The sequence below is a fragment of the Oncorhynchus masou genome, chromosome 11, assembly GCF_036934945.1.
Source record: "Oncorhynchus masou masou isolate Uvic2021 chromosome 11, UVic_Omas_1.1, whole genome shotgun sequence".
NCBI lineage: Eukaryota > Metazoa > Chordata > Actinopteri > Salmoniformes > Salmonidae > Oncorhynchus > Oncorhynchus masou.
The window spans coordinates 50,850,638-50,866,728 of NC_088222.1; the positions used below are offsets into that span (position 1 = coordinate 50,850,638).

General features: G+C 40.1%; 1 protein-coding gene and 1 long non-coding RNA gene across 2 annotated transcripts; one reads left to right on the forward strand and one right to left on the reverse strand.

The window, feature by feature from the left end:
* Positions 1-1,325: 1,325 nt before the first annotated feature.
* LOC135548807 (E3 ubiquitin-protein ligase RNF14-like) lies at positions 1,326-7,606 on the reverse strand. The gene is made up of 8 exons (XM_064978742.1): positions 7,511-7,606; positions 6,797-6,955; positions 6,555-6,685; positions 5,356-5,880; positions 5,048-5,276; positions 4,709-4,881; positions 4,468-4,598; positions 1,326-2,886 (listed from the first exon to the last, which is right to left on the reverse strand). Exons 2-8 carry the CDS (start codon positions 6,945-6,947, stop codon positions 2,826-2,828), a joined length of 1,401 nt encoding a protein of 466 aa, XP_064834814.1. The 5' UTR covers positions 6,948-6,955; positions 7,511-7,606; the 3' UTR covers positions 1,326-2,825.
* A 3,048-nt stretch (positions 7,607-10,654) lies between these two features.
* LOC135548005 (uncharacterized) lies at positions 10,655-12,320 on the forward strand. Its single transcript, XR_010456757.1, has 3 exons — positions 10,655-11,031; positions 11,806-11,997; positions 12,095-12,320. It is a non-coding gene; the product is annotated as an uncharacterized LOC135548005 (long non-coding RNA).
* Positions 12,321-16,091: the final 3,771 nt, after the last annotated feature.

The following is a 16,091-nucleotide window of genomic DNA, read 5'->3' on the forward strand; positions in this document are numbered from 1 at the left end:
AGAAAAATAATTCTGTGTTCATCAAGGTAAACAGATTAAGTGTATGACAATTAACTAAATAATACATTTCCAGACATGTTATCACTGAATAATTCAGTGAACTGATAATCAACACACCAAAAAAAGAGCCAATTTCAAGCTAAAATTATTACATCAACAGTTTTAGTTCAACATTCAGGTTTTGATTGACACTATCATCTAATCAGTATCTCGCCATCGACGCAAGCTACTCATCATATATTTACTGACCTTGTTCAGCTTTGGCCTGCTCACCGGCGTATAAAGAGAAGTGGTCTGTGGGTTTGGGGCAGCTAAGGGGATTCAGTCCTGTGGCCAAATTTGTGCGTGTGGAACTGGCCCGCTTGAAAGCACAAATCTTTACTAACATGCTGGGGGGGCGCTCCTATACCACGAGGCATGACAGGGGCCATTTTAAAGGGTTATCCACTGTCAGCAACTTTAGCCAAAGGGATTAAACTGTGTTGTACTGATGGCTTTTGAATCACTTGCTACAACATGGACTCTCTTTGTTTCTTTAGTACTGTTTTGTTCTTCTCCTGTCTCTGTGTCCTGTCCCTCCATCACCCTGTCCCCTTCCCAAGTGGAAACGCATGGTAATAGTGTGTATAAATAAGATCAACTATTGTGTGTAATAAATAAGGTCCCTTGATAGGCATGGAGAACAGGGAAGCTGTGTTCCTGCTGAAGGACAGATTAAAGGGGCCAGTTGAATTAAAGACAACAGTTACATTGTAGTCTGTGTCTGTAATATCACGACACACAGTTACAACAATGCTCTCAATTCTCAAACATTTTGTAGATGAGTGGCATAAATCCAAAACATGTTTTAATACACATCTGTTAAACTCATGACAGGAAATTAAAATATGTTTGCATTCTAAAATCGAAGGTTGCCTTCAATAAGAGGCTGATTACGTGATCAGGATTTAATCGAAGTCAGAATATTTGATTTCAGAATGTAACCATAATCAGCAACATGTCTAACACCTCATGTTAGTTCAGTCATTTTGGACCAACAATCATTCTTGGTTTCCTCTGCCACCTGTTTGACTCAGCAATGCCTTCTGTGTTAAAGACAATGACAGCACAGCCCTTGCACTCTCTTGTGGAAGGAAAAGGCATTGTATGTTCTCGTTGGAAAGGTTGCGTCCTTCGGATGGGTCTCATCTCATCACTAATTCAGCAGTCAGCAAAGCCAACAGTGAACTTACAAGGGAGGCAATATAACTAAAAAGAGTAAGTACTTTGATTAAAACAATGCCAAAAGGCAGAATTTCTACCAACAGATGAGTGCGACTATGGGACAAGATATAAGGAACTATAATTGCATGCAGCGGTATCAAGGTACAAGCACTTTTGCAAGTATAGGAATGGACTGGAAGTGATTCTGTTATCACATGTTCTCTCTTAATACAGTGTGACAAAATAAACAAGGGAGTACATTTCTGAGTGACTTCATATAACATGTAATGAGAAAAGGAACACATGAAGAATGTCCTAAAACCCCCAACATGGGAATGAACACTAAAACCAAATGGTTATTTATGTATGTTTATGGTTATTACAACACTTTTTAAATTCAGGACTACTGCAAATATCAAAGACTGTCCCCCTTCAACATTAACAGATTAAAGTGAAAGCACAATGTAACTATTTTAAGAGCAGGACATGTATTTTGAATGTGATTTACAATGATGTCCATTTCCAAATTAGCATCACTTTCTGAAAAGTTTTGATGAAGATCATAATGTGAGTAGGTAGTAACTAGCAAATGTCAGGGTGGTTACGGACATATCTTTTGTACTGAAACAATGCAATATTTAACCTAATCAACAGTGTGCGTCAGAGGAGGCTGGTGGGAGGAGCAATAGGAGGACGGGCACATTGTAAACTATTGTAAAGTGGCTGTTCCACTGATGTCAGAAGTTGAATTCACCAATTTGTACGTCGCTCTGGATAAGAGCGTCTGCTAAATGACTTAAATGTAAATGTAAATGTAATAGCTGGAATGGAGTAAATGGAATTGTATCAAACATATGGAAACCATGTATCAATCCATGTTGTATTAATTCCATTCCAGCCATTACAATGAGCCCATAATCATAACCCCTCCCACCAGCCTCCTCCTGAGTGTGTCCCATTCAAACAAATCATGTTACATGATAAATAAAGTGTACATTTTGGTGAAAAAGGAACAAAAACATGCAAAAAAGGACAATAGTGTGTCTAAAAATCATTTCTTGATGGCCATTGGATGAATGTCACATTTGGCAAAGCTTTATTCACCCTTTTTTTTTTTTACATTAAGCTGTGAGCTCATGGTTTGGATGGTATCCGGGTATACAGAGAGTTAACTCATCATGATTAAAGTGGTTCTAAAGGACAGACATTAAATTGTACAAACATTATCCCAAAATGTTGTCCTCTGTTCTTGATCGAAAGATTTCAACCCCGGATCCCTGAATTTCCTTTTCATATTGAGATTGATAAAACATACCAACGTTATCTGTTCAAATCATCTAAACACACTATAACCCATTTGTTTTTGGTACACTCGCTCACACTCTCTTCACGAGTATTCTTTCAGAAAAATACTGGCCCTGAGTATTTGACTGCTGTTTGGAGTAAGGTAATGTGCCTACTTCTAACTGGAATTGCTCTCCGCTAGCCATTCAACTATCAGAAATGACTGATATATTTTGGGTAAGTAAGTGCCTGATCAATGATGGTGAGAAATTGTATTGGCTAAATCCATGGGCGGTTAAAGTGCATACAAATGAAGCACGCATGGGAGGTATTGCACATCAGTCCTCTTCATCACTCCAAAAGGCATCATCTTCCTCAATATCCACACCCTGGAACAGCCTATAAAATAACAACAAAGAAACACAAGAAATTAGTCATTTTTACTCATTAATTAAGAAGCCAATAAAAAAAATGTTAGATAGACATTCTATGGGGCCGATTCAGACTTGAACGCCTTTCGTACGCACTTCAGTAGTTGGTATTTAGAATGACCTTATGGAGGTGCATAACAAGGTTTGCGGGCGTGGTTCCCTTGCGCGCACTAAATACATTTAATTCAACCCCAGAAAACACAATTTCATCAGTGAGTTTTTGTTCAATTAGTTTGTTAGTTTATCTAAAGCAATCCCTTTAAATACGGTGTTCATTTAATTTGATTGGCCCAAGACTTGAATGTATGGAGAACGCGGTCAGAATATATAAAGATAGCCATGAAAACATTTGGACATTTGTCTCCGTTTCAGAACCCATGGATAGATTTAAAATCAAAAACAAATATTACATAAGTGCTCCCGAGTGGCGCAGCGGTCTAAGGCGTTACAACAGTCCCTGGTTCGATTCCAGGCTGTATCACATTCAGCCGTGATAGGCAGTCCCATAGGGCGGCGCACAATTGGAAAGAGAAAGGGGGATACCTAGTCAGTTGTACAGCTGAATGCATTCAACTGAAATGTGTTTTCCGCACTTAACCCAACCCCTCTGAATCAGAGAGTTGCAGGGGGCTGCAATAATCGACATCCATGTCTTCGGCGCCCGGGGAACAGTGGGTTAACTGTCAGCTCAGGGATTCGATCTAGCAAGCTTTCGGTTACTGGTCCAATGCTCTAACCACTAGGCTACCTGCCCCAGCGTCATCAGGGTTTGGCCCGGGGGAAAGAAGTCATTGTAAATAAGAATTTGTTCTTAACTGATATGCCTAGTTAAATAAAAAGTATATACATATGGATTTGGAGTCACGAGAGTGCGATGAGCCAAGTAAAAGCCCCCCCCCAGCCAAACCCTCCCCTAACCCGGACGGCGCTGGGCCAAATGTGACTCCCGATCACAGCCTGGGATCGAACCCGGGTCTGTAGTGACGCCTCAAGGACTTAGGGCGCTGCGCCACTCCTTTTCCGCACGAAAGAAAAAATGGTGGTTTGATTCATTCTGAAAATTTACACATTAAGTTCATCAATGGTAACGTTGGAAGTAGTGTAGCCTACAATATAATTATAATATGTATAGTATAAAAAAATATATACCCTAGTTGCCTGCACTGATCATGGAACTGTGTATTGGAAAAAATTATGTAGATTCCACTTGGAACCGGCAGGTTAACTCAACTGTATTCACCGTTTCCTCGTGCATAAAAAAGTGGTGGAAATATTAGGGAATTAAGTCGAGGTTAGAATAGGATGCATCTGTAGACACACCTCTGCCACACCTGTTTCTTTGATCTCCACCCTAAATACTTACCTTGCTGGCACTGGTAATTTCCCCATGCTTAAATTCAAGTTCAGAATATGCATAGAGAGAAAAGTGACATTTAAATTGATGCATATGTAACTCGCGTCTGAATTCCCCCCTTTGTGCATAATCCTTATGTATCCTACACCTCAAAAGGACACAGAGCCAATTGTCAGACATAGCAAAGCCACTCACTGGTTGAAGCAAGGCGAGGAGGGGTTGTTGAAGTGGCTGTAGGGGTTGACACGTGTGAGCTGGCCCAGACACAGCCAGCAGAAGTACTGCTTACACGAGGTGCAAGTCATCTTGTTGCAGCCATCAACCTTCTACACATAAAGACAGAACAGAGAAGATGATAGATTAAAATCATGTAGGAGCAGCAAAACATATGCATACTAACTAGTTATAAAGCTGTGTAGTGCGGAGAGCAACATACCTGTATATTAGTGCCACAGCGAGGGCAGCCTTTACAGTTCTCATTAAGCCAATCCCTGCTGAAGGATTCCTCCACAGCACGCTGGATGACCCGCTTCCCAAAGCGCTGCTCCATGAACTTCTTCCCCTCAGCACTGGCAGATATATACTCATCCCGCAGGCCTCGCAGCTCATCTACAAGGCAGGAGGTAGAGACCACTCTCAATACCATAACCATTACTCTAACCTACATTTAGATTGATCATCTTTAGTGTATAGACTGTGCACAGCATATAACTCATTACTTGTCAGGTAATATACTATATAAACTATGTAATACAATGTAAACTATTTCCTTTACCTGCTGTGACCTTGCAGTGGGACAGGCCGTGGTATCCCCGTTTGCAGAGGGTGCAGAAGGCGTACTGGCAGGCAGGGCAAATGCCCATGGTGGTGTCTGGCTCCACCATCACAGCCTGGCAGCAGGACTGGCGAGGGCAGTACACCACGTCAGCCATCAGATCCAGGCTGGACTGAAGCAGAAGGCGGTCATAACGCGCAAACAACTCCTCCCCGACAAGGAGCTTGACCTGTAAAAGGGGCAGTGCATTAGTCAGTGCTCATAAGATTGTCACAAGAGCTCATTAATGTCACAAGAGTCAAAGTTACCTGTGAGGGTGTAGCCAAGGAGGTGCACTTGGGCTCGGGGCAGTTAAGGCACTGAACGTTGCCGTCACGGATCTGAATCTGGAAGTATTCCGTCATGCAGGTCTTGCAGTACACATGCTGGCATTCCTTAAAGCACAGGCAGCCCGAGCCCAGCTTCTCCATGAAGCAGATACCACAGCAGAACGCCTTGGCGTCAAACACCTTCTGCCGCTGAGCTTCATCAAAGTCCAGGAGCTGAGGTAGGATATCAGTACGGGGGTCAACCACCAGGACAGCACGGGGGTCCAGCTCCAGCAGGGGCTCCAGTTTATCATTCTCCCCGGTTAGACTCCCCGCCCGCTTCACACCAGCCTCGCTCCTCTTCCATTCCACTGGAGCGTTGCCCCCCTTGACCACCTCCAGGGGAGACTTGACGTCGAGGAAGGCAAAGGCCTCCTCCTTAAGGAACTGGATCCATGTGAAGAGAACAACACAGCCCTGGTTCTCCTCCCACAGCCCATCCAGGCGCTTGCATAGAGAAGTCATCTGAGGGGGAGAAAGAGAAGGGTTGGTGAGGAGCCTGTAGACCCAACGTTGAATTCTACATCGGACATGAGTGAGAGTTTGGATCAGGAAGGTTTCCTCTCACGACGTCTACCAACCAGAATGTTGAATAAAATTATATTTTAACTTACTTTACCTGTTGTCCGTGCGGTTGGTCCTTTTGCAGGTAGGAACGTGAGAATATATCCACAGGAAAGTATAATTATATAAACTTTTCAAAGCACTGGTAGTGCTTTCCGATTTTTACCACCTGAAGCATGCATAGAAGCATGTAAATACGTACACGAGCTTAGCAAGTATGCATGCATCTCGTGCATGTATTTTCATCTTGTGTGCATGCTTCACATAATAGAAACCTGAATGTACTACCAGCGCCTTGAAAAGTTGATGTAATCATACTTTCCCTGAGGATATATTGTCTGACTTTACTACCTTCAACAGGACCAACCGCTCAGACAACAGGTAAAGTAAGTTAAAATATAATTATATTCAACATTCTGGCTTGTAGAGGTCATGTGAGGGACATCGTTCCTTATCCAAAACGCTCATTTATGCCCAACGTAAAATTCAATGTTGGGTTTCCAAGCTAGAGGACAAGGGGAATATTGTTGAAACATGTTATGTGATTTCTTGTCATGTTGATGGGTCTACCTCACCTGGTCCCTTGACAGCCATTTGGAACTTAGTGTATAGACCGGAGATGAGGAAGAAGGGTAGTCAGCAGGAAGTTCAAAGTTAAGCACCAGAGGAGGTAGGAAAGATATGTCATATTCGGTCTGCTTGTTTCCTGCCAGAAACATACAACACATTTGATTGTTCAGGTTTTAATGCTGATTGACAGTTGATTCATTTTAAAGGGACACTCAGTATTAATGGAGAGGAAGGTAAACAGCCTTACCATCGACTATCAACTTGAAACTAGGAGGAAGTTCAAGGCATAGTTGTATCTCACCGCCCTGTGCAGATTTGGCTCTGTGAAACTCCTCTTCATCGTAAATACTCGCTAGAGCAAGCAACTCATCCTCCTGGGCTTCCTGGTCCTCCGACATTTACATTCCTGTGCGGCAACAATAGTAAAACATGTGAGGCTCTGCGTGATAGCCAATATAATTTTGATTGGTAGTATATTGGCATTTTTTTTGCCAAATAGCTAGCTAAGTATTGCTTCAATAATACAGAGACGTTTAGCACCAGCAAATGAACACAGCATTAAAGATAAAGTGAGAGGTAACAAGGTTAAATAAACTAGTTCTTACAACGTTTCAGGATAGAGCAGCATCATCATAATAATAATAATAATACATGGGTATTAGGTAAGTTAGCTAGCTAGCAGGCTGATTAGAGTCGTCTAACGTTAGCTAGCTAACAGTTACCTTGCTAACGTTTTTTGGTTTCAACTAGAGAACCATAGTCTAAAGTGACTATGTAACAAATCTAGCTAGGCCCTGATCTCAAGGGCTGACGACGTTAACGTAACATTAGCTAACTTTAGCTAAGTGCCTCTTTAATAATAAGATATCTATCTATCATGACTAATCAGTCACTGGCCGAGATATATAAAATGACTATCACAACTAGCTATAATTTTCTTAGATCATGTTGTGTTATTTACCTTTTACTTCAGCCACCACAAATTACGTTTTGGTTTCACTAGTTAACACAGCCACAATGTCATAAACTCCGCCTATTTCTACAATTTATCTTCTTAAAATTTAAACCAAACCTTAACCACACTGCTAAGATTTTTGTTTTCATAAATGTTTACAATATTTGTCTTTGTGGCTGTGTTATCTAGAGGAAACCCCGTTTTTGGATGACCACTGAGGTTTAACGAAGAAAACATGTTTTTTATTAACAACAAATCATTACAGGAAGTACATGTGGGAACACAAGTATATATAAATAATATTCATTACACGAGGACCTTAAGGGACATACATAACCTTATAATTCGAACAGCTTTTTTGTTAGTAGAGTATTTAATTGTCTTAAAGTGTCTTACAGTTCAATTTATTTTTGTAAGGTAAGAAAACGTGGTATTTTGTTTGTAAATTTACATTTGTGAATATGAAATTTGTCCAAAAGAATAATGAAATTAATTACATAAAAATGTTTCAGCTTATTTCTATTGTAGGTAAAGAATCCAAGCAGTACATCTCTCCACAGGAGATGGAAAACTCAATTGGAATCGTATTAACACCCATTGCGTACGTCGTCGACGTGTCGTCAAAGGGCCGCGGGGTGCATTCTGGGCGATACTGGGACAAGGAGCGCTGTCAATGAGTGAATGGGAATCAATTGGTATGGGGTCAATTTCACGCCATATGTATTGAATTCAAAATAAAATAAATCGTGAACATGAAAAATAAAGCTGAGAATGTAAATATTATATTTTCGAGGACGGGTGAAATAATGGATGTTGAAATCAAAAAACAAATAATTGAATGCAAAATGTATAGAATTGTAAACAAAAAATAAGACTTCAAAAGCAAAAACAAAAAACTCGTAAGCAAATCATTTTAAAGCGAGAGAAAAACACTATGACAATTGATTTAAAAAAATATTTGAAAACGAATGCAAAAATCGTTTTCGGTTCAACTTTCCCAGCAACCAATCCTATTGAATACATTTTGCATATGCTATTTTTAAAATTATATAAATATATATATTATATTATTTTTAAATTAACAACAAATCAATACAGGAAGTACATGTGGGAACACAAGTATATATAAATAATATACAAAGGACAATTGGGCTAGTACAATATCACATTACAGAAGGACCTCAGGGGACATACATACACTTATAATTCTAACAGCTTTTTTGTCAGAAGAGTATTTAATTTTCTTTAAAAACCGTTCAATTTATTTGTGTAAGGTAAGAAGATGTGGTGTTTTGTTTGTAAATTTACATTTGTGAATATAAAATTAGGAAAATGTATGTTTTCCTTAAACTTCTTCATATAGTGGTTGGCAGGGTAATATTTAAGAATAACTTTAAAGGAAACTTCCTTAATTTTGTTAACAAGTAGGTATGTGTGTGGCAACAGCCAAACTTTTTAGTGCATTGGACCTTTACTAGTGCTGTATTTGCGGACCGAGAGACGTCTTCAGCGCGAGCAATTTGTTTTTCTTCATAATATAAAATTGCCATACACCCAGAGAGGCTATGCAAGAAATGCATGTGTGTGTGTGTGTGTGTGAGAGAGAGAGAGAGAGAGGGAGAGGGAGAGGGAGAGGGAGAGAGAGAGAGAGAGAGAGAGAGAGAGAGAGAGAGAGAGAACCGTGACAACCCTAAATAGCTATTCCAATACCTGAAGTCGAGGCCAAATATTGCCTGTTACCAGCTATTTGGTTGACATGATTTCAAATTCAAATTCCCTTCTGTCCTCACAGTCTATGGGGAGGCACATTATGGAGACGCTCCTGTACAGATTACAGCAGGCTATGCAATGCCTTCCTCTGGTCCTTGATTACTTAGTTTGTCAGCACCATTGAGATTATATTTATCAGCTCACGGGTGGGTATCATTTGTGGAACATTCCAACAGGAATCTGTTCCAAAAACGTAGTAAATAAGGTTGCCAACAAACAACGTATACAAAGTTGTATAGTGGCCGAATAAAGTACCGTGTAGGGAGTGGGCTATTTCATGAAGTTTTCACTCACCACATTTATTCTGAAAAAGTTTTCAAACATTAAGAATAAGCTACGTGGTGAGTTGATGCCTATTCGGCTATAGTTCGCTAGGTGAATTGATCATGCTACTTTGTATACGTTGCTTGTACTTTACAAAGTTTTTGGAACAGATTCCTGTTGGAACGTTCCACAAATTATACCCATCCTCCGCTCACTAGCAAATCAAGTAGACTTGCCACAAAAGGTAGTGCAGTGTTTCCCCAACCTTTATAGTCTAGTCAATGCTGCAATGGAATAAATATGTGCCCCATCAATTGTTGTTGAGTTGGATGGCGAAATGGGACGTCTTAAACTGATTGTCAGAACAGCACCTTCAACAGCTGATTGAAATAGATCTGCCTGTATCTTGCAACTGCTTGGCATCTCAACACAAACTGACCAATGCAGAATGCAAAAATACGGTATCGTGGTGAGGGAACATGCAGCCAAATGATAGATGAGGAGCTGGACAATCTGGTCGACACAATCAAGACAAGTTCACCACAATTAGGATGGCGAGAGAATGTCTGAAAGTAGTGGGTCATCGAGTCAGTGGACCCGAGTGTGGGACTCAGCGCATCATGTCGATGCTGCAGGAATACAGCAAAGAATGGCACGACTTGGTTGTGTTGTCAGAACATACTCTGTTCGGTGTCCTCTTTCCCTCATACATGTGGACACCAACCACACGTTGATCAGGTAAGCTAAAACCCCTTTCTGCTCAGGTGTGCACATTTAGTCATAACTCCTAGCCCATACTATGCTGCCTCTGTATTTTACTGCCAGACTCCTGCTTTCGCAAGTATACACTACTGTCCAATGGTCTTTCAACAGATATGGCTTTTTATATTTGGTGGTATAGACAGCTTCTCAAGAAAGTTAACCGATTGACCTCCCATGGTATTTGACATTTGCCTGGCTTAATGTGGATAATCCAATGCTTTCTATTCAAAATGGGTTTGAATTATACAACGGCCCCGCTGTTTTTATATACATGTTATTTTTTTGTATTACACAATCAGTTTCATAATGATGTGCTATAGATCATGTACACAGTGCAGCAACCAACAACAAAGCATCAACTGCCATTAGTTTCTTCCTGGAGTCTGTAGAGAAACTTGGCTTTCCATTAAGGTAACCGCATCATTCCCTCAGTAAGTGCTGTGTAGAATCAGGCACTTGTTTGTATATGGTCTCGAATCAAACCATATGCCAGGTCTGCCTGAGGCCTTGTCTATCAAGACAAATATATATTTATGTTGACCAAGTTTCATACATCACAGAGGAGAGTGACTGAATTACACCTTGAAATATGACGAACAATTGTCTTTATTATAATCCCAGTGTCTGTCTGTCAGCATCTAGGGTGAGGACAGACTAAGGAGTGGAGAATGTGGACATCCCAAGATGCATGTTTCATGTCTGTGGTTGTGGCAGGGGAAGCTTTATCTCTGGTAAAAACATTCACAATCAACATTCATTTCCACCATTATTTGTATGTGCTGAATACATAGATTATGACCACATTATTGAAATTTCACTAAGACTATACTTAGACAAGTGGCCTACACCTAAATTATAATCCCTACACGGAGTAGAGAAGACAAGCTGTGCTGTTTCATGCATGTATTTAAATGCTTTGCAAATGAGTGCTTTATAGACAACGTTTCCATTCAGTTTTTATGCAAGTACTGTATAAAAAAATGATGACAGCTGTGATGGAAACAGAAAGTTTCGGTACAACTTGATAAATGCCGACCGATCATTTGTTTGGACATGGTGCGTTCTTGCCGGTAAAATTCATTGTGTGAGAAATGGCTGTGGAAATGCCTTTGTGTCAATATTGATATAATAACCATCATATCGAAGTAAACTTGGAGTCACGTGATGATAGTGTTGTGTGGTTCTCCTACTATGTCTCTGGAAACCATGCAGTTTATTAGACTACAGATTAAATCAATTATGAGCATCACAGGATGGTGAAAGTGCACAGTGATGGGGTTGAAACAGGTCAATTAAACTGGAGACGGTGAAGTAGAAATGCAAAGTACCTTAGAATACTTTGACCAATTACATCTCCTTATGCTCAAAGGTTAACATTTGTTGTTGGACAGGACTGGCTATGATGTTGAATTTTTCATTATGTTGCTTCAAATGCTCTCTCCTATGCTAACGGTTATGGTAGGATGTGTGGATCGCCGTGTCAAACATTTTACAATGTCCTACAGTTTGGAAGATGAGGGCTCCCTTGAAGGCTGTTTGACGGGTCACCTATTCTGTGCGCACTGTGTGCCTCCAAGCAGACCTAGACACCTTTACCAATGGATGGGATAAACACCCTCTGCACACCGAGCAAAATCTGACCCCCAACCAGCTATGAGAAAGTACAGAATCCTGTCACATTCCCTGGAAATGTTGAGGTATAGATTTTAAAGGAGCCATTATGAAAATGTAAGTCTTATCTAAAAATACTTAAAAAAGTGGTTGTAAATGTTACACGATGTTCCATGTTTTCAGGATTTAAACAGCTTGGACGATGCCTGCCTGCTGGAGGAGCATGGCCAGGGAATTGAGGTCCCACCAGTGGAGTGCCCAGGATATAACACTGCTCAAAGCAGCCATTGACCCAACCTCACCATCTCGAGACTATGGACAAGATATTTATGCATCTGTTTTGAAGTATGTGCTGCTACATTTGGCTGTATTATCCTTATACCGCTGCTTGATACTGTCGCAAGGAATAAGTCTAGTCCAGTAATTCTAAATTACTGTAGTGTTATGAAATGTGTTCGCAGCAAAATGAGACCAATTGGCCTATTTAAAAAATAAATAAATAATAATATTCTATTTTTTTATTCAATGTTATTTGTTTATTTTTATGTATTTTTGATTGGATAAAATTTTCCACAACATTAGTAACCAAAGATTCAGGCAGACTATTTTAATTGTATAATAGAATAGTCTTCAAACAAGGAGCTGCAGGGAAGAACTCAGAGTAAATGGTTGCATGTCCCTTTATGTAGTGAGAGGTAATAATACAATCCTATTGTTACAAGTTATTTATGCAAGCAACAGTTCCAGAACACAATGGCATTGTGTTAGGGTGCAGACATACTAGGAGTCTATGAAAGGCATATCACAGTCCAACACCGAATAGGCTACAGAACAACTTACTAGCTCACTACTTTTAACTACATGGTAAACGGTGATCCTTTTGAACAGAAATTAAACCTTCAAATAGAAACTATCAACAGAATGTCAAGTGATGCAATTAATTGGGTGTAGTAATGACTAGGATTCTATGTTCATATGTAAGTGATTACTTTATCTGCCGTCCCAATGAAAACTAGTTTGAAAATTATAACATTTTATGGAAAATATAAATGTCTCTGGACGATGCACCGTGCTGCTTTGTTGACAAAATGACGGACACTTCATTGGCCATAGACCTGCGGCTCAGCATAATGTGGGATATGCCACTTTGCTATATGAGGTCAAAAAAAGGGTAAATATTGTTTTGTCTTATTTACAGTGAGTGTCTAAGGCCTACATTTAAACAGTATTTGTATAAAATACTTTAACTAATTTCTTATGGCGCCCTGACCCATCAGCGATGGCATAACTATAGGGATAGTGGGAACTGTTAAACTGGATGGCTCCACTTCTTGTCCATCTTTCTCTCCTACTAACTCACCATGCACTGCCACTTCCTTTTCCGCCATTCCTCCTGAAAAAAATTACCGGTGTGTGTTTGCTGGTGTCAATGTGAAAAATATTGGCTTTGGCTATTGAAGGCAAAGTAATTGGACTATGTTACTAGGTGAGCAATCCAATAGATGTTACCATTTATAAACTGGTAATCAGCAACTGAACACATTATCTTCCCAGCCCTGTTGGTTTATTACCATTAAATGTTAACAATTAAAAAAATACAAAGGCTGACGCTCACCTGCAGTTTCCACATCTTTAACAAAGTCCTTAAAGTTTGACTATGGCAGCCCTGAAGGTTCCTCTCCCGCTCATTTCAGGAGCGATGAGGCCGACTACAGTGTCAGCATTGGACTGGAGAAGGATAAATGAAATGTATAAATAAATCTGACTCATACAACACAACTAGTAATAAACATTCATTAACTGCAATCTTCCCCCAGGGACAGACTCTTGCAGAGATGTGTCTGCTTCTGACGGGTTTCCAGGAAGCCGTAGACTGAATAAAAGGTTTTCAGGCCTTTGTATTCTTGCCTGGTGTTCTAGAAGAAGGGTTCATTTTTCTTTTTTCAGAGGCAGCCTGCCTCCGGAAGAGGTTCAGAAAGGACCTTCAAGCAAAAGTGAGAAAATTCACATTGATAAGGCTATGTTTGAGTTTATTTAATTTAAGAATTGTAATGAGAAACGATGTAGTGAGGTGGAAGAGGCATACAAGATAGTGTGTCACTATCAGAAAGAGAGAGATTTAAGTGTGCATCACTATGTATCAGAGAGAGCATGTCTATTAATCTTATTTTGTGTCTGCAAATGTGTAAAGTACCAAAATAACAACTTTGCATGTGTAACATGCAAAAAAAGTGTGAGTGCGTGAGACATGATGAGAAAAGTAATGCATCATTTACAGACTGGCTGAATTTATTAATCGTCAAAATAGGGTAAACCCTATGATGGGTTGAGTACAGACAGCAAAAGTACACATTTCCTATATTCTAGGACCATTGATATGCACCTGGCCATCCTGGTTACTGGAGGAATGCAGCTATCTCTGGGTTTGTCCCTGCACCTCTGTCAACTGATGATGTCCCTGAACCATGCAATTGATGTGCCTGTGCTTGCTGATGCAGTGGCACTAGACTCTTGACACTTATTCATAGTCTGGGGCAGCACAGAGATGAGGCCAAAACCATCTCTGAATAGGCTGCTGTGAACATGAGCTGGATATATGGGGAAATGCACGATCATACTTGACCAAATTGGAATGTCTCTAGCTTAAATAGCCAGCTCGTCCAGAACATTTTCCAAGGGTAATTCAGATATGACTAGTTTGAAAGTATGCTTTCTGTAAACCAAGTAGCTGTCCGTAAAGGGCGAAATGTGATTTCAATCTCATGATTTTAGTGTCGTCATGGTGGATACAATGTAAAGTTACCTAGCTAGCTAACTGGATACATTAGTGATGGGTCTAAAATCAAAATGGCTTATTTCGACGTGACTTGGTTTCATAAAAACATATGGACAACCCTATGGCTGGCAGTGGCTAACTACAGGCTGGCAATGACTTTAAATAATTTAAGAGTTTTGATGTCTTATGTTAGTTTACATTTCTATTTTGATTTCAACATCCATTATTTCACACGTCCTCGAAAATATGTTTACATTCTCAACTTTTTTTCATGTTCACGATTTATTTTATTTTGAATTTAGTACATATGGCGTGAAAATGACTCCATAAATTGGGCGCTAGCTCCAAAAAACAACTTCGTCAACAAGAACAATAATACAAATAGATAGATAACTTGTTCTCTGTAATATCGTATAGTTTTGGAATCGTGACATTAGGTACTTTAGAGGAAAATAGGCAGGTTTCTTGACTCATACTCTTGACTTTTAAAAGGGATTGCGTAACGATTACTTTAGCAGCTGCATGCCAACGTGAACGCGATTGGTCGACAGTCTACTGTGTGAGGTGTAAACACGTTCTTCATTAATTTCCCAAGGGTATTCCTATACCCGATCTCCTTTAATGTAATATATCTTGCTATATGCCGCATTCAAAACAACTGGGAACTAGGAAATATCCGACTTACGAATTCAGTACATTCTAGTTAAACAACTGGGAAAATCGTTTTGAACGGTCATCCAACTTGGAAATTTGGGCATCTTTCCAGAGCTCCGACTTCCTGAACTGAAGATCACTGACATCAAGATTTGACCTTGTTTTTTCCCCAAGTTCCCCAGTTGTCATGAAAGCACCAATAATAGATGACAGCCTTCCTCCCACCCGCAGAGCCGGAGCAATTATAAGCAAGCTCACCAGTAAAGTGTGGACCTACAGAAAGAGGCATTGCATTACAGCAACACTTTCAACAACATTTATTAATGGATCATCTTTCTGCAGGTCTCTGCTGGGGGAGATTTTCAGATCCTCCTGTGGGGAAAGAGTTTTGGGAAATGAGTGGAATTATCTTGATGTAGTGATAAAGCTTTTTTTGACTGGCCATTTTAGGATGGTTATTCAATATATAAGGGAAACAAGACAGTAAGCAGTCAGACTGTATTCGTGGTGTGAAATACTGCACCCATTGGGAGCTAAAACACAAGCATCTCACTGCACCTCTGATCAGAAAATCTGTACCCAACCAATAAACTTAGATTTGACTAGTCTCAGAAACCCAGAATATTGTGAGAGCTGTAGAGTACAGCACAACCAGAATACTACTGGTGATGTTGTGTGTAGGTCATGGTGGTTGGAACAGAAAGAAAGAGAAACCCAGCCAGCAGGGAGGAAGTGCCTTTGAGAAGCTTG